The 24,287-nt window shown below is 44.1% G+C and overlaps 2 protein-coding genes across 6 annotated transcripts in view; both read right to left on the minus strand.

Annotated features, from left to right (window-relative positions):
* LOC113746612 (uncharacterized) overlaps nt 1-3,143 on the minus strand; it is a 64,423-nt gene extending 61,280 nt beyond the window's left edge. For all 3 annotated transcript variants that reach the window (XM_027282987.1, XM_027282985.1, XM_027282984.1), the window contains exons 1-4: nt 3,028-3,143; nt 1,007-1,502; nt 773-891; nt 509-686 (exon numbers count right to left, since the gene is read on the minus strand). In XM_027282987.1, the coding sequence (XP_027138788.1) occupies nt 509-686; nt 773-891; nt 1,007-1,494 (785 nt within the window). In that variant the 5' untranslated portion in view covers nt 1,495-1,502; nt 3,028-3,143. The remainder of the gene's footprint in view (nt 1-508; nt 687-772; nt 892-1,006; nt 1,503-3,027) is intronic.
* Nucleotides 3,144-4,978: 1,835 nt separating this feature from the next.
* Nucleotides 4,979-24,287, minus strand: part of rab11fip4b (RAB11 family interacting protein 4 (class II) b) — a 50,616-nt gene continuing 31,307 nt past the window's right edge. Inside the window, exons 2-14 of one of the 3 annotated variants that reach the window (XM_027283098.1) lie at nt 18,824-19,053; nt 18,329-18,514; nt 16,270-16,404; nt 14,000-14,035; nt 12,026-12,125; nt 11,414-11,517; nt 11,144-11,284; nt 10,859-10,940; nt 9,852-9,989; nt 9,577-9,735; nt 8,224-8,304; nt 7,667-7,810; nt 4,979-7,174 (exon numbers count right to left, since the gene is read on the minus strand). In XM_027283098.1, coding sequence (XP_027138899.1) covers nt 7,058-7,174; nt 7,667-7,810; nt 8,224-8,304; nt 9,577-9,735; nt 9,852-9,989; nt 10,859-10,940; nt 11,144-11,284; nt 11,414-11,517; nt 12,026-12,125; nt 14,000-14,035; nt 16,270-16,404; nt 18,329-18,514; nt 18,824-19,053 — 1,653 coding nt within the window. In that variant the 3' untranslated portion in view covers nt 4,979-7,057. The other 2 variants (XM_027283099.1, XM_027283100.1) reach the window with 2 other exon arrangements.

Below are 24,287 nucleotides of genomic sequence, written 5' to 3' on the forward strand. Positions count from 1 at the left end.
TCTAAACAGGCAGATAACGAGTTGCTGTTGTTCCATAATCAAACCATAACTGCTCCGTGAGGCTGGCTGCCCCCAAATTAAAACACTCCCTTCGTGTACTTGTTGTGAACAATTAAACTTATTATGACAGCGGTGAACTCAGATAAAAACTGTTATTTCAGTTCTTGGGAGGCAAAATTATGAAGATATGAAATATGAGCATCAACAGTCACTGAAGCGGTGTAACAGGTACGTACGAGGAGTTAAAGCTAAAATCATTCCTTAAGATCACAGAAGCCGAACAAATGAATGTGTCGCGACATAAAACAAATATAAAACCTGAATATAAATTATGAAATAAAACCTACGATAAAAAAACCCAACTGAGACTCCATCCTGCACTCTCTGACAACATGAACCTATTTGATTTTGAAGCTTTAAATTGTTGTTTTGATGAGACTCAACAAATAATCTAAAACTCAAACTCCGAATAGTTCACAGCGACAGTGACGGCGTACGTCTGGCTTACTCGTCAGCGTCTGCGAACTGCTCGGGCTCGGTGGGAAGGCTGTAGCTGGACCAGCGGAGAGGTATTCGGTGGTGTACGACTGGCCTGTAATCGGCTGACACCGGCAGGTCGGGGGGGGTGTCCCTTCGCTTAGTTAGTGTCAAATCCCGCAAAGAATAATGGATCACGTCCTCGGGACCTGGAGGAGCGACAGACACAGTCAGATACTCGCACTCTGTGAAACCCAAACTCAGTCAAAATACATATGATGTGCTCTTTCTGTACCGTAGGGTCCGCTCCCAAAATTCTCCTTCTCCCAGTCAGTCAGAGTGACCTCTTGGATCTCACTTTCCCAGTTCTCCTCCTGTGGTGGCATCATCGGCGGTGGTGGCGTCCCGACAGGTCTAAAACAGATCGACAGGTCTCAGACTTACTTCAACATACGACAGATTTCATCACACATCATGACACTTTGGATGGAACGATTTGTTCTAAGCAGACGGAAGGTAGCAGGCACACCTCTTATGTCTGATTCTCTTCCATCTTCTCTGGTTCCTTGCTGGTGCTGACGGGCTGGGCTCTGGTGCCGTTTGGTCAGAATTACAGGGCCCAGCAGCAGCAGCAGCAGTGGTGTCTGGACTGGTGGGCCCGTTCACTGAGATACCACCTGGAAAGGCTGTACTGCTGCCAGCTGCTGAGGCATCAGTGACGGCTGAAATCCTGCTTCCTTGTTTCCTCAGAGTCCTCGGGGGCGGCGGCGGCGGCGCTTTCTTACTCCTGCCCTTGTAGCCACTGTTAATATAACCATTAACCATGCACTGTGCTTCGGTACCGGTCGGTGCACCAGCTGGTGCGCTCGCTCTGATTCTAGTGGCAGCTGCTGGGCAGCCATTGTGAACGACAGCACCATTAACCAAAGCGGCGCCCGGGACGTGACCGTTGGCGTCACAGGTGTCGCCACGCGCTCTTCTTCTTCTGCCCTCGTAGTTCAAACCGTTCTGAGGCATCACCACACCTGAAACGTAGAGGTGGAAACAAACTTTGAGTCACGTCTTAGCTTGTTCACCATAGCAACCGTAGCTAAGGCTCATGGGTATTGTAGTCTTAACTGACTTAATTGTTGTTGTGGAGAAACTGCTGAAGTCAAAGGTCAAAGGTCAGGAGTTCAGAAAGTGTTCAGGAGCCTCTGATGTCTGATGCTGTATTATTTATTGACGCTTGTCCAAGGAGAATTAGAGACACTCTCAAAGTTCATCAGAAGTGCCTGAGTCGGTCTCACATTCTGCCCAACTCATCCTGGTGGATCGACTTTAAACCCCAAGATAACAGCACAAATACTACACGCCCAGAATGAGTCACAGAGAATGTCTTTACCCATGGAGGTGTTATTGTCAGCATGTTCTAGTCTGGAGACACAGATGTCTGTTTACGCAGATTGGACCGTCAACAACAAGCTATCTATTATGTCTATGAAGGCAGCAACAGGTCTCTGTGACCCTGGACACCACAGTGTTGAGATAGACTGGCACCTACTGTTCCCAACCAAAGACAAACAACTAATACTGCTGAGGACCTCAAGGCCCACACGGGACCTCAAGGCCCACACGGGACCTCAAGACCCACACGGGACCTCAAGGCCCACACGGGACCTCAAGACCCACACGGGACCTCAAGGCCCACACGGGACCTCAAGACCCACACGGGACCTCAAGGCCCACACGGGACCTCGTTAACCTCAGGAGAGAAAACTCCAGAACAGTTGTGAAGCTGGTCCTAATACGAGTTTTACATTAATCCAAGAACAGACAGAAACGGACAATAAGGTCTGCAGAGAAAATGATCCAGGACCTGCACCTGTCCAGGTAACATCTCAGAGACCATCACACCATGCTACAGAGCTCTGCACGCCCAAACATCCAGACACAGGATCAGTTTTTTCTCTCTGTGATGAACAAAATGTCAGGAACATCAGCTGTGTAATAATATCTGTAAATTATGAATTATTCATGTAAATATCATCACTACATTCATACGGTAGCTGATATACAGAGTGTGGACCTCACGTCTATAAGTCAACCTGCTGTGTGTATATTTACCTTTTTATATGTACACAGTTCTTGTTTATGTCTACATTTACCTGTACCTGTGTGTTAGTACTAATTCCTCAGGTGTGTTCACATGCCAGCAAATTAAAGATTAAAGTGACTCTCTTAGCTTTGTGAACATTTTATAAAAATGTTTATTAATTAGATTTTCTTGTTTTTTTGTTTACTAACTTTGATTTAATAGTTTGATTAATGGATTTAACAGTTACAGGAAGTCGTGTTCAGAATAATCAAACACTTTAAAACAGCTTTAGCTTTACCTGTAGCTAACAGCTAACAGCTAACAGCTAACATTAGCTCCGTTAGTTAGCATAGCATCATCTTTGATTGACAGCTCAGCGCTAACGGCGGGACTCCTATAAACCCGTTAATTTGAAATAAATTAATTAACAATATTCAGATAAATTCAAAAATTAACGGTACTTCTTAACTCACCTGTACGGCAGCCCCGCGAGGAGCAAACACCGACCGACCGACCGACCGGTGTTTCGGTTCAACGAGCCACCGAGTTAACTTGCGCACACGACAGCCGATGTTTTCAACGAGATACGTCATTTATTTATTTATTTATTTTCATTAATGTTACGATATCAAAATAAATAAATAAAACAAACCCTTGATTCGTCTTTGGTGTCTCGTTTGTTTGACACCATCAAAAACCACAGAGGCTAACGGGTAACAGGTTAGCGTGGTCACTCGTTTAACCGTAACACCCCCCCCGGCCCCACAGAGACTGACCGACAGGGGGCGCCACACACACACACACACACACACACACAACGTCAGTGATGGGAAGTTCGGTTCTTTTTAGGGAGTCGGATCATTTGACTCAGCTCACCAAGAAGAGCCGGATCTTCATGTTACCGCTTAGATCTTTAATAATTCAGCCAAATTAACTCTGTTTTGACAGATGGTTTGTATGCGTACTCAAATATCACTTCAGTTGTTCAATACATCATTTGTACTGAACTATTCAAAAGTAAAAATTACATTTTCTAATATCAATAACTTGCTGTAGCCAATTGTTTTCTTTGTATTTACAGCACTTAACGGCTCGCGGACAGGAGCCGGCTCTCATCGTTCACTTATAAAAGCTGTCTCTTTGAACCGGCTCGTTCACGATCGACACATCACTCATTTTTAGAGTTGGTTGAGTTGAGTTTATTTAACCTCAACAAAAACCTGCCCTCCTCTTTGAGTATCGAACACTAACCTCAGGTAAACATGAGAGGTGACCCCCTCATATATAAGACAAATCATTGATATGCATGGCTATAAGATGACTTCTTTCACAGGTCATCACTCTAATGAGTAGTTAACACCAGACACAAACTGTCCCTGAGTCTCAGACTGTCCACTGAGCCTGTACATTATTTATTCTTACTGTTTAAATTCTGTTTTGTTCTTTAAAACATGCAAATCTCATCACTCATACACAATCTATGCATGCTGGGCATGCTGTATATCCAACTACCTCATGTACATGAAGTAACCTGCTCTATAATCTGTACATGGGAGTTTAATTTTTATGTTTACCTTGTTGCCTTGTTTGTGTATGCATGTGTATATTTGTGTATGTACACAGAGTCCTTGTCCAAGATGATTAACATTACATGCATCCTCAGCAAAGGTTCATGCTACAGACTTTTCTAAATATTAAATATGTTTTTTAGACTGAGCACAACTGGCTGGTATAACCTGTGTAAAAAAAATACATGTACTGCAATGAGATGAATGTCAGAAAACAAACATAAATCTTAATCTCACTCCATACGGTGCTACTTCAGTATGACATTACCACCTGTGCACAAAGCATCGTCCATAAAGAAATAGTTTTTCTGAGCTTAGTGTGGTTGAACTGGTGTGTATAGAGCCTTACCTCAACCCCATCTAATACCAATTAGACAGAGTGGGAGAAAATCCCAGCCACCACATATGGGTGTAATATTGAGGCGTGCACATACTTTTTGTTCTGCTTTCCACATATTTTTGGCCAAATACCACAGATATAAAGAAAGAAGCACGACTTTTGATGACTTTCAAAGTACCTCTACAGAGAGATGCTTTCAGATGCCACCAGCTTTCAATTAATATCTTCAGTACGTGCACATCATACCACCATTCAGTTAAAAACCTTTAAGTGACTTTAATTTACAGTAAAACAGCATCTGGCATATTATTATATGCAAAGCCAATGAAATGAGCATGAATATCATTACTGAGAGTTCTAAAATTTGTCAGAATTACAGAGGAATACACACACAGTTAAACTGTGATTGTAATGTGTTTTAAAGCCACGTTAAATGTTTTTATTTGCAGCACGTTATGTCCAAAAACAGAGCAGCTAACACATTAGAGACATAAATAATAAACTCCACGAGACAGCGGCACTGCCAAAGCCATTTTTATTGCTATTCATAGTGACTACATCGCATTGGATAGCCCTAAAAAGTCAAAATGTAAGAGCTACAAGAAATGAAGTGTGTGACAAATTTTACAGCTTAAATGTACTGTTCAGTTAAAAAAAAAAAAATAATAAAATCAAGAATGGCAACGAGCAGCTCTAGAGTGAAAAGAGACACAAATCAGCCGGTACGGGTAAATAAGTTAATATTGCTCATAATGCTCACCATTTAGTTTAAGTTAGGAAGACAGTTTGCAACCATATAAAAAGCCAATTAAAAAGCGATGGACTCACCGAGACAGACACACAAAAAGAAATGCAACAAAACATCATTAAAAAACAGACAAAGTATTCCCAGAATGCCTGCGTACCATACAAAACATTGTGCTATATACCGCTGCTCTAAGAGACACCGAAGCAACCGCGAGTTCTTTCTTGATAAAACTGTAGAAAATAGTTTTCATAGTATCAATCTGAAAAAGAGTGGTGAGTGGCACATGAATACAAATTATCACTATATAATTACAACATTTACAAGTCGAGAAAATGTGTCAGACGTGGACGTGAAACGTAGCTTCAAAAACCGTGTAAATCTATCGCGTCTCGGAAAATGTCCTCAGAAAGGCACAGACAGAAGAAAAAGGTGAACCATGCAAAAGGAAACAAACTGTTTTCTTTTTGTGTGCAAGGAAGCAAAACTCAAGTTTAGAATAATTACATAATACAGCAGATTGTAATCCCGTCTCCAAGCAATGCCCTCTTCATTACAGTACTGAATACTGTACATGTGTATTACAACAAATCTTTAAACCAAATTACAGCGATTTAAAGTCAAAAAAAGCCTTTCTGGCCACACGGAAAGTGAAATATCCAGTTGTACATTCATGATATTTACAGTATTAGAGAGTTTCAGAGGGCTAGCAAAACAATCTGCCACCTAAAGGCTTCGACGAGATTGCCGATCCAGTCTGTCGTACCAAACGCTCACGTACATTATCTGAGATGATTTCACTGAGCATAGAGAGATGATTCAGTAAACCACGTTACAATGGCTACCAGTCACTCCAACGCACACACCCTGTACATTCATAGCCTTACATTTCTGTGCAACATCATTGGGGGTCTATTGCTTGCAACAATGCAATGTTGCTGACAAAGAGCAGCCATGGAAGTCACAGTTTAAAGACACTCCTCGGTTGCAGCTTCTGCTCCATAAAGTGACGCTCGACTACTCGCCTGAACCGACTAAGGGCCACTTCTCAGTGAAAGTATTCACTATTGGACTGATTGACACTGCAAGTGCTGTTGCAAGGTTACTGGAAGACATGTTCTCCACAAAAAAACAAAGACCTTCACCTTCATTAAGCCATCAACGACTTCACTAAAACCCTCCATCGTCTGACTCCACACCTCTTCAGGGTGGAGATGCTTCACTTTCCTTCTGCCTCCCTCGTAGATACAGAGAGTTCTCATCTATCTCTGACGACTTGCCACTTTTCCCTCTATCTTCTCCTAAACGTGCCTGTCCTGATACATCATTAACATGCATTCTTCAGAGAACACCGATGTGACAGAGGAGATGAAGATGGGCAGTTTACGGATCAGGCAACAGTTGACTGGTCTGCCTTCATTCCTCTAAAAGAGTCGGGCTGCCACCTTTTGTCTGTCTGTGGATAACACAGCTAATATCACCAGGAGACAGTAGAACCCATGTCAGGTCTGTTACAGTGTTCCAGTTTCTATGTCCAGTGTACGACATCGATCCTCCGGGGAAGAAATCACCAGTTCAAAAGTTGCGACGGCGGCTCCAGTTCACAGCGAATAAAAACAGACAAAGGTAGATCGAGTTGACCTACAGTCACTGAAAAAACAATCAAGAAGTTCTTTCCTCGCCACAAACAGCAGGGGGCGATGTGCGTCTATTTAAAATGTCCCAGTCGTTCAGACTGACTCCGGCTCTCTCTGCTATTCTCTACAGATTCCCAACAACTGGAATGATCCTCGTTCTCCCGACACACACACATGGAGAGGGAGGGGGTTCTCATTCCAGTTGAGTCGCTGCTAGTTCTTGATCTCCAGGATGGAGGGGTTGTGGTCCAGGATGGACAGGATGATTTTGTCCATGTACTGTCGCAGGCGTAGGTTGATTTCCTCCTGCTCCTTCAGTGCTTCCATTAACTGTGGACAGAGAACGTTTCACACACGTTTTAAACGCAGTTCATCAAAACAGGTCAAAGATAATATTTGCAGTTTTTTATTCTGGGACTAGTTACAGCTGAAAATATCCTGTAGTATTAGCTACATGCAACACACCTGCAATAATCAGGTGCATGAGTTGTTATAAAACTGAGATTATGCTTTCTTCTTTTTTCCATGTTGTCTCCCTCCCGTCTTACTGATACCAGCTGAAACTGGCTCCCTCCTACAGTACGTCACCTCGCTTCGCCTTCAATAAACCTTTCTAAATCTAACTCCACATATCGGCATAGTCTGTGTTAGTTAGTTATTTCCACAGTATCTGGTCAGTCTCTGTGTTTCAGATATAGCCGTCCATATTATGCATATTAGATTCAAATCTACAACAATGATGCGATATTTAGAACACTGCTGTGCTGTGCTGTGTCCTAGAAACACAGTTGTTATGCTCTAACTGCTGCATGTGACTTGTACCTGGTCTCTGGAGGCGTTGTCTATCTCGGCAGCGAGAGACTGGGCCTTGGTCTGCGTGGCGAACAGGTTCTTGGCTTCGTACAGGCTGAGGCTGAGGATCTGACCGTTGAGCTCGTCGTTCTGCTCCCTCAGCTTCTGGTTCTCCTGAAGTACAGAGACGTGGGATGAGAACCAATCAAAGCATCTGGACTAAAATGAAGTGTGTCAGGAGTGATGATGCGTTTTAAAAAATGGCCTCTACTCAAGCCGCACTCAAGCCAAACGACAAAAACACTGCACGGCGCCTCATCCAGCAGCAAACACAGCATCTACAGGACGTAACATGGGTTATGCGTGTTACAGAACAGACTGCTCCCCTGCTTCGTTGGTGTGTTATGAAAGCTCCATGATTAAGTTGCCTTTGAGTGCTGAGGTCAGTTTGCTTTCCCCGTGCTCCACCCTGAACCATTAGTGAGGGGAATGGCAGCGCTGACCCCAATTCAGCTCGGGCAAGTTCACTCTACTCCATCGTGATTAGTGGTTAATCGGGAGGTCAAAGGTCACAGAAGCAATTTTACCATCAGACCGGGACAGAGCCGAGCCCCGGATAACACCAGGTGCTGGAATTCAGGGGGAAGAAAGTCCTGGGACGCAAATCGCTGGACACACACACACATACAGACATTTACAGAAGTGCACAGGCAGGCATCAGACAGTGAGCTTCTCCGAGTGGACGTCACAGAGCAGCGACTCGCTGCGTACACACAGATACAGGATTCGTCCAAACAATCGATCAAACTGAATTGTTGCTGCAGGAAGTAGATCAGGAGAGGAAGACACAGAGAAGAGAAGTATCTGCAGTGTAGTGACAGCTGAGGCCACAGCAGGACCTGGACCTTATCGTCCCTGATCAGATACACTCACTGTGCAAATCAGACACTTCCTCTGAGGCCGGGTGCTTTCATAACTTCTGCATTCTGTTGGCTGAGGAAGTGTCCGATGTTGCATGACATGTGAGTGTGTGTTAACGTCGACCTTTACAAGTGTCAAATCAGACAGCACATCTGAAAACACTCTTATCTCTACGGTTTACTGTGCAGCAGTCTGAGCCTCTAACTGTGGGAGGTAAATGTCAGTGTGTCCAGGAATACTGAAACACTCTGCAGCTATTGTCAAGAAACTGGACTCAGTGCAACATGTCGAGGACAGCGTGCTGCTTTTAAAGGACAAACGAGAGGAGCCCATGTGACTGTGATCATTAACTCCACTGATAAAGTCTGATAATGTATCCAGTCCTCTTTCAGCCACCTCGCATCTGCAGCCACCAAAATAACAAAAGTGTGGTTTGATTTATGTAACCGGCTCGCTGAACGTTCGTCTGGCAGCACATGAACCGATATTTTACGCTAAATGGAAGCGATAATACTTCCTGGAAGAGCACGGTTAAGTGCACTGAGTTCTGCAGGGATAAATATAAAATAAATCTGAATCATCATGCAGGCACGTCCGGGAGCTTTAGCTCGTGTTGTGTGTACATGCAGGGACTGGGCGCTTCTGCATTTTTTATGATGATTACAAAGAGAGTCAGAGACTGAGCATGAGCAAAAACCTGACATCAAACTGAGACAGTTTGGAAATCAGCCACAGTCATTTCAGCATTCGGTCTGTGAGGATATATCTGGGTAGCTTGCTTAAGACTCAGCGTCTCTGTGCATCTACTCCTCTTCATGCTTTATCATCCTCTGCAGCAGCAGCTTCACTGTGATCTCCCTCTGATGAAGTCTTGTGTTGTGCAAACAGGCGCCATGTTGCTCCCTGCTCTCTAAAATCAATGTGAAAGTGTTTACTGATTATCTCTGCATCCTAAAGTACGCTCAGTAGCTACAGTGCTCACTGAGCAAAGACACATGAAGTGAATCTTTCAGCAGTACCTGCTTGAGCCTCTTGACCTCGTGCTCCAGCTCCACCTCCCTGGTCCTGTTGTTGAAGTCGGCCAGCCCGGAGGAGGAGCTGCGGCTGCGACCGGGCCTCTCCGTCTCCAGCTTGAAGAGCTGCAAATGCTCCAGCTCTCGACGCAGGTCCTCTATCAGCTACGCACACACAGAGAGAGGACAGATGAATGTTATGTAATGCCAATGCAGTGTTCTGTAGGTGGCAGAGGAAAGAGAGTGAGCCGACTCTCTGTGCATAAAATAGTCCTGCACACCTCCTGCATGGCGTCCTTTTCTTTCTGGTACTGCTGTCTGTTCTGTCTCAGTTTGTCCATCATCTTCCTGTACAGGTCCATCTCATCCTTCAGGCGCAAACTCGTGTCCTCCAGCTTGTCTGTCATCCTTTGTTTCTCCTGAAGATGGACAGACACACAGACACTTAGACTTTTCTTTTACTGATGTCAAATCAGACAAGCTCACTACATGGACAGACACTTTTGTATATATGTGAAGTCAAACATTTATCTGAGTCCAGAGTTGTGTCTTCTGTTTCCTGTCCTGAGCTGCTGCTGACAGCTTTCTGGTGTTGACATCGGTGCCGTCTTAAAATAGAGGTGTGGATCGACACAGGAAGACTGTTTCTAAGGCCGCACCTCATCAATTAAATTAAAGTTCCTCATTAATCTTTGTCGCGTTGAACATTATTAACTATCGAATGACATGTGTGGACATGGAGGTGACAGAAGCGATGGACAGTGATGAACTCTGCTGAGAAAACGACACGTCTGCAGAGATTTCTGTCCGCATGAGACGAGGAGTTGAGTTTAAAGAGAGCTCCACTCTGATTTAGCTTTTACAGATCCCAGAACATCATCATGCAGGAGATGCAGGACAAGAAACGTTTAAAGCTGCTTTGCAAGTTCTATGTTTTATATTCTGTACTTCCTTCACTGAAGACGGCACTTGCATTTCATTAAGCACTGCATAATGGCAATAAAGATATTCTATTCTATTCTATTCTATTCTATAAAAACAGAGATTTTGTCAGTTTTCATTCATGCATTCTTCCACAAACTGCATCGCCTGCTCAGCTGGAGATTTGGGTTATGTTAGTAATGAGCATTGTAGCCTTGAGCTGCTAGCTGAGATGAAGAAGTCTGGTAAGCTCACTTCTTTCTAACTTGAAGCAACTGATCATGCAGAACATGCAGCAGTATGAAGAGGCCTGTGAACAGACCTGAAGTGTAAAACTGGTGAAAACAGAAATGTAAATACGGCTCACCTCGTCCAGTTTCTCTGTCTGTGATTTGAGTCGACCCATGTTGGCAGCGATGTCACCGTTCTCCTCCTCCAGCTGTTTAACGCTGAAAACACAAAATCTGGTTCATCAGTTTACTTTGGTATAAATGCAGAGATGTCTGCAGGAGATGAGAGGCAAGTGACGAACTCCAGCAGGAATCTCTGAACTCTGTTCAGCATTCAGTTTGACACTAAGAGCTGTCGAGTCCACGTCTTCACATTAAAAAGAATAAATCTCAGCATCACATTGTGGCTGTGTGTCTCTCACCGGTTGCTCAGCAGCTCTATCTGTGTGTTCTTGTCTCTCTCCATCTTGCTGTAGGCCTCTCGGTGTCGTCTCAGCTCGTCCTGCAGAATTTGTTCTGCTCGCGTCTCCTGGTCTTTCAGCTGCTCCTCCAGTTCATTGACCCTGAGAGGATGAACACATAACACACACTGTTAGAGATCACACCAGGACCCTGCACACTCAGGATGCAGGGTTCTTGTGGTTCCTATAGTCTTAATGGGAGGCAGCTCCAAGTTCTGGTTCAGACTCTACCTGTGCACCAGTTGTGTGTTCTCCTGCTTCAGCCTGGACTTGAGATCACCGTTGATCAGAATCTCATTCTCCAGTTCTGCCACCTTCTTCTCCAGAGAGCTCACCTGATCAGAGCACAGAGAGTTTCACTGACGCCTGAATGTACATGAAGAAATATCAAACGAGGTCAAACTGAAGCAGATTCATAACGTCGATCCGTCTGCACTAAACAACTTCCTGTGCTCCCTCAAAGTAACTCTGCAGGTTTTAGAGGCTTTACAACGATAAGCCTGCTCCTTGATTCTGCAGACGTAAGAGGAATCCTGATGAGGCTCATTCTGAGTCTGCATCAGCATCTTCAACTTAAGCTGTTCACCCACCAGAACAGCTCTTCACTCTTCACTCCCTGTGATTTTAATGCTACGAGCGTAAAAGAAAACGCTGAAGGTGAGACATTTTTAATCTTTTATGACTTCTAACAAGTCACAAGGAAGCAGGAAGAAGAGCTCTGATTACTTCCCACAAGTGTTTGTTGTTCAGTGCTTCAAAGAGTTTAAACGCATCCGCCGACGTCGACCTGGACACACACACACACACACACACACACACACACACACACACACACACTCATACCTTCTCATTGATGTCGATGTCGCAGGAGTCGATGCTGTCTCTGAAAAGGTCTTCTGTGCTGCCGTTGCTGCTGCTCAAGTTGCTGTTGTGAAGCAGCTGCCTGCTCAGACACACACACACACACACACACACAAAACTTGAGCAGTCTGCAGAGGATAGATCCAGGTGAGGACCAGCTGGTTTGAATATATAAATATGTGTGTGTGTGTGTGTGTGAGAGAGACAGAGAGGGAGGTGTGTGCTCTCTCTGCATGATGTGATGATACAGGCTATAAGGACAAAGCTGCTGCAAACAGAATTAAAATTAGCACACACACACACACACACACACACACACAGTGTGACATTCAGGCTGTATTGTGACTACAGATTCTGCCTCTTCACACTGATGGAATAACTTGAGTCAGAGAGAGATGTTAAACACTTTAAATCTAAATATTTTATCAATCATCACATTATTTCTCATCCAGAACCTCAAATGATATCTAATGATGTTTCTCAACGTTAAGTCTAAATTTATCTTGATTCTGTACAAATATCTGATTTGTGGCGTGAGGGACGTCTTCAGGTCACTGCAGGGCAGCGTTAAATCTTAGATTGTTACGGGGACGCCGACTTCTTCTTCTTGAGATTCAGAGCAGCTGTGTGTTTGTGTACAAGAAAGTAGGCGTCGTTACTATGGTAACCGAGATCAGAGGATTGGCCTGTCTCACTCCCTCGACCCAGCAGACAGGTACATAAACCAGGATGGAGTCGCGGATTGGTCGCCTGGTTTTGTGCTTAATTCTATTATACTGTTTTATTTTTTAATATTTGAATTTTTTGTTGCACCTCGTGGGTTCATCACTCCTCACTCAGCCTGGCCTAACTAGTGTAAAGGAGAAACAACATTTAAAGGGTTCTGACTAGAGTCAGCATTTAGTTTGTCGGAGCACTATGGGGAAACACACTTCCTGTTTCTTAGACTAATGACTGGACACACACACACACACACACACACACACCACACACACACACACACACGCACACACACACACACACAGAGTCTCTCCTCGGACAACCTTCAATAAACCTTTGAGCAGAGGACGTCTCAGACTCCTGTACTCACTGACCCGACCACTGTGAATAAAACTCTCCACAACAAGCTGGAGTCATCCTTCTTATCTCAGTTTAGCCATAACTGTATCAGTGCACTGACCTCTTAATGATAATAATAATAATATAATAATGATAATATGATAATAATAATAATAATAATAATAATATAGTAATATATCAGCTGGAATAATGACACAATAAATTCATCAGCAACACGTGTTCAAGCTGTTGTCTGTCTCCCCCTTTTTTTACTTTCTGTTTCCACTTAGCTGATTAAAATGTCTCATATCTGCCCATAAAATACTAATAATAATAGGAGAGGAGGAGAGGAGAGGAGGAGGAGAGGAGAGGAGAGGAGAGGAGGAGGAGAGGAGAGGAGAGAGGAGGAGAGGAGGAGAGGAGGAGAACAGATTTAAGTGAAGAAATAATGAAAGCAGACAGAGAGGACAGCAGATGTAACAGGAGCAGAGAGCCAGACCTTAAATTGAAAACATAGATCAGCTCTGACAGGCCATTTTCACTCTGTCACTGTAACTCACTTAGTGTGGGTGGAAACGGGACAAAAGCTCGGACACACAACATTTCACCCGGTACAGACCAGCAGGCCGTGAAGACGCTAACTCCTTCTACTGAACTCAAAAACAAAAAAGATTTCACAGCACGCTTCGTTTCAGATGAACCCAGATCCCGTCCAGACGTTAGTTAGTAATTAACTGGCTGTTAGAGCACAATGGTCCGGCAGCTGACTGATAAGGAGGCAGTGACTTATCTAACTGTGTGTGTGTGTGTTTAAGTCAACAAACAGAGCAAACACGTGCACAGGTACAAGTGACCTTACCTTTAGATCACACACACACATGCAGGTGAGCAGCTTACCTTCCAAAAGCAGTGCTGGAGATTTTCCTGTTGGGGCTGCAGAGAAAAACAAAAGAGACATTTTTTTATTTCAGATACGTCTGGACTCAACAATGCACTGCAACAAACTGCTGATGGCAACGAAGAAGAGAGAAGAGAGAAAGAAATACTGAAGGACATGTCAATGATAATACGATTTCACTCGTGGACAGTTTCTGTCAGCTCAGCAACTGTCTCAGGGGGACAAAAGCCCAAAGACTCTCTCAGTCTGATGTGTCTGTGTGCGCCGGGTTTCACATCGGATTAACAAAAATGAGCAAACCTGCTGCACGCTGACACAAACCAACAAACCACAGCTACATTTATGTGTGAATACATCTTTGTGCGTCTTTCTATCCCCAAAAAATAATGGTTAGGTGGGTCCACGGTGAATACGCTTCCCGCTGTTCACTGCTCTGCAAACTGTGAGGAAGCTCAAAAACAGACATGTCATATTCAGTCCAGGCAGAGATTATGGAAAACAGAGCAGCACAGCGAGGCGTCGAGGATCCTCTCAGCATTTAGATGAAGTCAGAGTCTTTAGAGTTTAATCCTGAGTGACAAAACGTTTCCGTGAACCTAATGTCCTCTCTGAAGAGGTCTGAGTGGAGCAGAACTCTGAACTTTGATCTGCACAAAATTCACACGTTCATTACTGAGCAACATGTTTGCTCTTGTTCCAGTTCTGCTGCTCTTACACAGAACGTAAAGAACAGCCAAATAAAAACAGAATGCAATGATTATGAATCCTATTTGACCTTATTCAATTCAAGTACAAAGATCTTTAATGTTCAAACTAATAAACTTTATTGTTTAGCCCTTTATGTCCTATCTCTACAGCTGGAAAACATGAGACGTACACTGAAAGGTGTAAGGTCCTTTCACTGAGAACGTGAAGAAGTTAAATTTCTAACAGATCATGTTATCTGAGCGTTTGTGGACTCACAGTCTGAATAAATTTCTGGATTTCACCGTCTACGATCCAGAATCTCGTTCAAAGATTCAGAGAATCAGAGAAACCAGCACTGAGTGTCCGTGACCTCCGACCCCTCAGGCAGCCCAGGCTGCATTAAAAACCCACATGACTGTATAAAGGATATTACGACATGGGCTCAGGAACATCAGCACAGTTCATCTCTGCATCTACAGTTCAGACTCGACCATGCAGAGACAGAAACACAGTCCACAGTTCTCCCACAGATTTCATGTTCTTTAAATAATCTCTGCTGCCTGGAGGACAGAGCTCCTTCCTCTGTGCTCTCTGAATCCGTTTAGTCTATGGATTCATCTAAACGGAGCCATTTCATATTCATGGCCATGACCTGCAGCCCGCACCTTAATATTCATCCACCACCCTCATCAAAATCCATCCTACTCAGCCTGTGTCCACTTCCTGTGAGCTGACTCCGTTCAAAGTAATCGATTACACCTCCTTCCACTCTTTCTTTCTTTCTTTCTTTCGTTGTGCTCATCTCTACTTCATTATTCATACGGAGGAGGAAAGTAAGGATCTAATTAGCGGAGCTATGTTGGATTATGGAGCCACTTCTCTGCAGGGGGGAGAAATCCTGCTGAGTCATCGGAGAGTCGAGCTAACAAAGGAAAAGAAGTGACTCGACAGTTTACATGAAATTCAAAAACATCTTTCGGCTTCCCATATAACTGTGTGTGTGTGTGTGTGTGTGTGTGTGTGTGTGTGTGTGTGTGCTGATGGACAATAGAGCCAGTGATGGTCACCATGGATTATGTTTCCAATAATAGAGTCCCTGTTACAATGGTGGCTGAGGTAAGCACATGACTGACAGCCTTATATAACAATCAATTAGTGTTTGTTTGTGTGTGTGTGTGTGTGTGTGTGTGTGTGTGTGTGTGTGGGCGTGTGTCACAATATTACATCATTCTGATTCCTGAGAAAGAGTCCACAAAGCAAAGTACAGTGTGAGTCGACCGCTTCATCGTCTGTGTGTGTCCTGTACAGTATAAACTCTGTCATGTAATATAATTAATAACATATAATTAAGTGATTGTCCTTAAATGTCAGGACACACACACACACACACACACACACACACACACACACATGACCTGCACATGAATCCAAAACTTCAGGAAAAACATCACAACTATCATCTCCAGAAGAATCAGCTACACAAACACCGATGGATGGACGGACATTTGGTGTGTGTAGATCTAGTGTCACACCGTGTGTGTGTGTGTGTGTGTGTGTGTGTGTGTGTGTGTGTGTGCCCTACCTGTTGGGCTTGAGGTTTTTGAGGCGAGCCTCCAGGTCGTTCAGCAGGTTGACCTTCTTGCTGCACTGAGAACAGTAGACATCCATCAGTTCACCGGTGTAATGCTGACGCACCTTACGAGGAGTCTGGCCTGCACTGTAAACACACACACACACACACACACACACACACACACACACAGTTTATCATCAATCATATTAAAATCAACTGGTTTTGATTAAATGTGTGTGTGGATATAGATATTTGGTAAAATGAAGTTATTTATTAGCAGGATTCTTGATTAATAATACCACAAAAAAGAAACCATGAGGGGGTAAAGGGTGAGTGGAGCAAAGAAACAAATATAACCAAAAGAGTACTTTTCAAAATAAGAGTCCTAACTTCCTAAATGAAACCAAGAATGGAAAGAAAAACCTCAATAAACATCAAAACATGAAGACAGCACCACTAAACAGGCTGATTTTTAACAGTGTAATCAGTATTTGGACGATATCTGGCCCAGTAACAAGGTAGCTAACAAATACCTTATTAAACAAGTTATTTCAATAATGAACATTCCTGAATTAACAAGCTGAGACCCAGCTCCCACAAACTTTAGTAATCTAGTCCTGTGGATTAGATGCTGGATCCTTTAGACCACGCCTCACCAACAGGGAACCACACACCTAGCTCCACATGTACATAAACATTACTGTGGCAGGAGTAACAGATGTTAAAGACGAGTGCACCTTTAACCCACTTTGTACTGTACTTCTTTAAACATCTTTTCCAGGACCACATTCTGAGTTTAAATCTCCACGCCCACTCTGAATTGTTGAGTTTCGTCTGCTTGGTATGCGTGGGAAGGAGCACGGAGCAGCACTGCCAGTCTATCAGCGCGGAGACTTAATCCCATTAAGCACGCTCCTTTGATGAATATTAATGCAGGCTTAAGGGCAAAAACTAACCTGAGCTACACTTCTGCAGTCAAGACTCTGAATAATATGAGTCAGGTAATGATTGTGGAGCTGGCAGAGTCCATAATATTTAAGAAGCTGGTCTTCCTCATGACTTAACCTTTGAGAAAGATCCGGACAAAATGCTAAAAATCATCAAGAACACTGACTAACAACTGTATCTACAGTGGCGAGAACAAGTCTGTGAAGCTTTTGGAATTTCATGTTTTTCTGCAAAGATTTGTCATAAAATGTGATCTGATCTTCATCTAAGACAAAAACTCATCGTGTTCCTGGAAACGTGTGTGAACCCCATGTGTCAAACAAGCTAAGTGGAGTCAGGTTTTACCCAAAGTCTTATTATTTTGGAGGTGTGTGCTGCAGCTACTTTGACTGATAAAAACCTCAAACTTTTGGAGTTTGCTCCACACAAGAAGAATACGCTTACGTGAGCCACGCCTCGACAAAAAGAGCTTGATCAAGAAATGTTTCCACAAACAATCTACAAATGGAGACACCACATTGGGACTGTGGCTACTCTACCAAGAAGTGGGCGTCCAGTCCAAATGACAACAAAAGCACAACGAAGACTCATGAAAGGTAAAGAAACAGCCTCCGAACGGCAGCCAAAGATTTGAAGGCATCGTTGGAACGGGCTTACATCTGTGTTCATGAGGCTACAGTATGTAAAACATTGAACAAGCATGAAGGAATCCACTTCTTACTGAAAAGAACATTGCTGCACGCCTGATGTTTGCGATGGAGCACACGGACACTCCACAGCGGAGTTGGCAAAATGTTTTATGGATGGAACTCAGATTGAACATGCACACATTACAACTGGTGTAGAAAGGTCCACTGCACATCGTCATGGAACCATCATCCCAACCGTAAGTACGATGGAGGAAACATCATGATTTAGGCCAGTTTGCAATGTAAGGAAGAGTCTGACAAAAACTCTGGAGGACCGACATTTTTATATTTGGCTTTTTTTGTGGCCATGACATGTCACCATGTTGACCAGCTTATGATGACACTGGTAGCTATAGAAACAGTCATGGTGGTGCAGTGTGTAGCTGGTCACTGGTTTGAACCCCGGCTGGAGCCACGTTTCTCTCTCTTACCTCGAGGGAACAGATGAGCCGAGGTCTGAGTATCCGTTGGTACGAGTTTCGTCGTCCGGGCAGGGGCTGCTGGGAGTGTAGTCCGGTTCCTCCCCTTCTCCGTAGTCCTCAAACTGCTCCTCGTTCAGAGAAGCTGAAGAACGTGTCGATAGGTCAGAAGTCACTGAGATGCTGGTCTGACCACACCTGAGGAAGAAGACGGAGAGGTTTCAGATTCTGGTCTAAAATGAAGGATGACACATGACTAGAGAAAGAGTAACCACTGGTGTCTGATTATTTGAGTTCAGGGAATACATTTTCCTTAAAATAAAACTAGACTGATACACTGAAGTGAAAATGTAGTGAAGAGAGGACAGCTGCCAGCGGCTGCAGGATTTGGAGCATCAAGACATTTGTCTCCATAAATTAAAGTCTTTACTGAACGCAGCGCCAGAACAAGAAACACAATCGAACGTGGACTGAAGTCAGAGACAGGAAAGCAGAAATAATGCGCACTTCTCTCCGGGGAAAAACAGATCTGGTCGACTAATGAGGCCGTCGGAGGTGTCCGACCCTTGGGTGCTTTCCACAGCGCTGTCTCTGTCTGATTCCCTCTCCCTGCCGTCGTCTGCCACCTCTTCCTCTTGCTCTTCCACCTCTCCCGGGAACAGCTGGCACTCGGGGACGGGGTCAGGATAGGCCCGCGTGCACATGGTGACCGGACAACCCGGCTCCTCCTCACCACCCTGGAGGATGATGGGAAGAAAGGCAAAGAGAGAGAGGAAGGACATTTTAAATAACAATAATACCGTAGATAATCAGGTGTACATGACAGGTTTGTACCAGAGCAGCTCAGAAATCAAGTGCTGTGAGTGACACATTTCCCATTCAGTAAATTCCTTCAGTGTGGGAACACAGAGGGGCTCTGAGGAGGTGAATGGTCAAAGGTCAAAGGTCAAAAAGTCCTGCCCTGTCCAGTTTCACGCTCCAACGGCGAGAACGAGGACTTATCTCAGCACGACCGAAGGAGCAGGTGAAGAGGAAATCAGAGTAATATGTCGGGTAGTAGGGATGGGAATCGAGTTCTTGTTGAGAACCGGTTCCGTGTGTTTTAATTCCATGGCATGGAATCGTTTGGCAGTTTATCTAACGATTCTCGATCGATTCCAGGAAGCACGAATCACGTCACCTGAAGTTATGCACGCTCGATTCCAGTAAGCACGACTGATTATGTCACGTAACTCACGCAAGTTTCTCACGTGCATTGCAGTCAGTATAAACAATGTCACCCAGTCGGTTCAAACGCTCCAAAGTTTGGCTGCATTTCACCAAAACAGACGCCAACAGGGCGACTTGCAATCATTGCAAAGTGGAGATAACAGCGTCGGGAGGGAACACGATGAACATGCAGAAACATTTACGCACACAACATGTAATATTTTTAAATGAATGTCGTGTTTTTGACACGCTTCAGACTGGAGATGAATCTCAACCTAGCAGCAGCAGCAGCAGCCAGGCTATGACCTCTGACCTCTGTGGTTACTACAGAAGGTAAATAACACACTGCCTACCATGTTAGCGCCATGTGCTGCTTTGTAAAACATGCTATAACAGTTCACATTAAACGAATGCCTTCTGCATTACATTTAGAAGATGACCATGACGAGAGAGAGAGTCTGGCTGGCTCAGAGGCTGCAGCTGTACTAGTACTCGCTCCAGTTCACTACCTCCTCTAGATGATGCTGATCAAACTGTTTGTTCTCCTTTTCTTCCCAAATTAGAATCAATAAAGAATCGAATCGTTAAGCAGAATCGATAATCGAATCGGAAACGGAAAAATCTGATCAATTCCCATCCCTATCGGGTAGTGAGTAACAGAAAGGTGGAGGAGTAAACATGGATGGAGAAGAAAATGGCTAACAAGTGAGGAGAAGAAAATAAGAAAGGCACGAGGAACAAAGCCAAGAAGGAATGAAAGAGAATCACAGTGTGTGAGATTAGACGAAGAGCGTGAGAGCTGTGAAGAAAGACGGAGGAGAGGCGGGAGGAGAGACAGCAAAGGAGCTGGAGGTTACATTACATTACAGACACGACCTTTCTCAGCCTTTAGAAATCCTGGCTGGAGCACAGAACACACCCACACTAGAGATGGAATAACTACAAGTCAAAGCTGCGTACTACACGATGTTTCTACAAAAACCAGAAGCTGTTTCTATAATTAGGAGGTCTGTGGAAAGTAAAAACGAGAAAGAAAATAAATGAACGAGCTCAGTGGATCTTGTTGCGTCAATTAAAAACTGAAGACTGCACATAAAACTAATAAACAACAATGAAGCTGCTTTGTGTGTATTCAATAAACAGAAAGCATAAAAAGCTCTCACGGACATTTTGCATGCATAAGATGCAAATAACTGTTCAGTGTGGATTACACACACAGGCCAACGTCCATGAAACTAAACTGACTGAGGCAACACGGGGTCTGGAGCCGAGTCACAGAGAAGAAAGAGAAAGATAAAGGTCTCTTTAGTATTCGTCAGGCCTGTGTGAGGCATGAAGGTAACCCACCACCACCAACACCACCTTCTGTACTACACCACAACAACAACAACTGAAACACCTGAACAAGCCGACACCAGTTTGACACCTGCTGTGTTTGTTTTGAGGAAGAGAAAATAAAAAGAAGAAGACAAGCAGGTTTTTCATATAAAAGTAGGTCACGACATTAGATCAACATAAACTGCTGCCAACCGTAGCTGCTGTTAGCTCATGTTAGCTCAGTCTGCTAGCCGGGCTGCCCGGACTGTGAGCTCAGAGCACCGGGGCAGTGTTAGTGTTTGTACCACAGGAGGTTTGGACCACCGGGAAGAAGAAGAAGAAGATGTTTTTGATCACAATTAATGTAATCAGAACATATACTCGAGTACTCTGATCAGTGGGATTACACTCTGAAACTGAATCACAAGAACAGATTTCCATGTTGCTTTCTTCTTGTTCTCGACATGCAGCAGTCTTATAAGAGTCAAAGATCTGCACTGAGGACGCCCTCGAAGAAGATTTGAGGGACATTTTTGTGGCTCGTCTTTTAAAACTAGATTAAAGTATTTAAACGGCTTACAGGATTTCAAAGGAAGTGTTCCTGTTGTCTGACAGTAACCATCCTGTTGCTGTACGACCAAGTAAAAACAAGTGTTGTGCAAAAGACAGAAGAGACATGCAGCGTGGGGAGGGACAGGAACTGACATCATCGATCCACGCTGATGAAGCTCTGACTTAGTGTTGGAGTCAGCAGTAAAAAGGATTGAAGGCTGAGCAGAAGAGTGAGGGATGAAGTGAAAAGGAGGGAATGTGGAGAAAAGGAAGAAGAGCAGCCTCTCTGCTCGTGTTTGTCGGCGTCAGCTTGCACCCTGTCTGTATCTTCCTCTGTTCAGATGACTCGTGTTCAGCTACAGAAAGAAACGTTCAGCTGTCAGTCAAACAGAAGCACGTGGCGTCATTCAGGCTGCCAAGTTCAACATCAGCCTCTGACAGCTGTTGATTCTGAACAGGAATGTGCTGCAGTGAGAGCCAAGAAGACGTTTGTCACTGATGAGAATATTAAAGCAGTGATCACAGCGTGCCGCTCTTTGTCCACGCCTGGGGCTGTACCTGCCAGCACATGAGCCTGCAGAGTGTTTCCTGCTTCACACGTCCAACCTGCCGGCGGCTTTGAACCGAGGACGTCAAAGTCGGCCTGGCATGAACTTCATATCACACTTAATGTTTGCTTGGACTCAATCAGCTGATTTATCAGCTGCTTTCATCAGGTGATAAAAGTGTCCGAAGCCTTTCAGTCTCTGATATTACTGTTCTGTAGTGTTGTTGTACCGCAAACTAACACCAACTTATGATGCGTTCAAGTCAATGTTAGGATGATTAAAGTCCAGATGAAAACAGAACTGTATCAACTGAACAAGAATCTGCGCTTTGATCGACATTCATACCCATGGACTGTCTTTCTCAGAGGGACCGCCAAGATGTAAAGCTTCACATCAACCACGCACGAAGGATGCGACACATTTTAAATAAAACAGAAGAAAGATCTCTGTGGATCTGCTGCCGGCTCTGACGTGAGAATCATCCATGCTGAGTGAACAGAGCTGCTGTGCTCTCTCTGTCCAGCTCCCTCCTCAGCCAAACCCTACACAGGTGAGCTCCTGCACGGCATCAATCATCACTGAATCACTGGCATGTGATGGATTCATTACGCATAATTTATTACATGTCGTGTGGGTGAACGAGCATGCGTACTCTGTAAGCTCTCACTGGAAAAACACAGGTCAGACGCACCTGTAGGCATCCCGAGCCGAGATGTGAGATGGAGTAAGACCCGACTCACACAGACAGACTCTCTAGTAAAAATGTATTATTTACACCCACTGCAACAGAAATGTAAGAAGTGAGGAGAAAGGAGACAGAAGGACAGGAAACAGAGCAAGGACACTTGTTACTACCCCACAGGAAGCTGAAGAGAGAGATCACTCATGTTAAGTGGAGAGAATGAATGAATAAGAAAAGAGAGACAGATGCTCGAGCAGAGAGAAGATCAGAGGCAGCTCAGACAACGAGCGCCGCTTCATTCTGCACATCACATCCCAAATCTGTCTGAAGAACCGGAAAATTCTTTGACCTCGTAATTAACGTTGAGTCTGCACGGAGGGAAGTTTACGTAACACGAAGGACGACTACCAATCACACCGCGCTGAGAACGTTGAGTAATGTATCTGTCATAAACGGTTGTTGTGCAACCCTGCAGGAGATGTTGGTGAGATCTAAATGATGTCACTGTATTGCAATTAGAGCCTCGATACCGGTTACCAGGGAGGCACACGTTCATATTTTTAACGTTGTGTAACAGGAAGATTTGGAAACTGATCGGGGCGAGTGGGAGGCAGACACACTCAAAAAGTTTATCACAAACTCCTCCGCCCATGTACACTTGCAATTTTATTTCCTCTGACGCGACCTGTAGTCAAATCATGAACCGATCCGAACACACGATGCAAATGGCTCATGGACAGAAATATCACAGAGCTTATTCAGAACGCAGCTCCACTAAGAAGGGAACTTAAAAAACGGACCTCGTCCCGCAGAGTCATGTTGACATGTCTTAGCACAAAAAGCAGAAGTGCTATAAATAACATGAATGTTCAGATCACAGCAGTACAGCACTGAGAGCTTACATGCACAGCTACACAAAACACAGAGTGACGTGAACTAATTACCGACTGAAGGGCCACTTAATTTGAGATTAGTGTTCGGTCCTGAACTCTTCATCAGGTTGAACACCAACAGCAGCGTTGTTGCAGCCAGGCTGTCATTAAAAAGACAGACGCTCTCCATCCAGCTCTCCTCACACCCCTTTAGTCCATGCTGAGTGTTGAGAGTCAATAACATTTTAGTGCTGAACAAATCATTAATCTGCCCTCCGGCACAGAGGAGAATTAAGTGGATGACCATGCATTTTATGGACTTATTGATCTCCATGTAAAAAGTGGGAGAAGGCTCGGAGACTCGGGTGCACCCAGAACATCTTGTTTCCTGCCAGTGACATTCCCACGTCTGTCCGGGTTAGTTTCAGTCGTTTATCAGTTTATCTTCAATTTTTTATGAAAAACATTTTAAATGAACAAACACAGAATGCAGAAGATAATTCAATAAATATTAATAATCAAGGAATTCCTGCATTCTTGCATTAGATCATTTATCTGCACTGGAGAGATTTAAAGAAACCTTTCGACCGTAAAACAAAAAGAATATGATTTTATGTGAATTACAGAGTTTCCTGGTGGACAGTGAAGTACTGTCGCTAGTTTTTGATCATTAATGTAATCAGAACAAATACTCGAGTACAGCTGATCAGTGGGATTACACTCTGAAACTGAATCACAAGAACAGATTTCCATGTTGCTTTCTTCTTGTTCTTGACATGCAGCAGTCTTAT

The sequence above is a fragment of the Larimichthys crocea genome, chromosome X, assembly GCF_000972845.2.
Source record: "Larimichthys crocea isolate SSNF chromosome X, L_crocea_2.0, whole genome shotgun sequence".
In the NCBI taxonomy this organism is placed as follows: Eukaryota; Metazoa; Chordata; class Actinopteri; family Sciaenidae; genus Larimichthys; species Larimichthys crocea.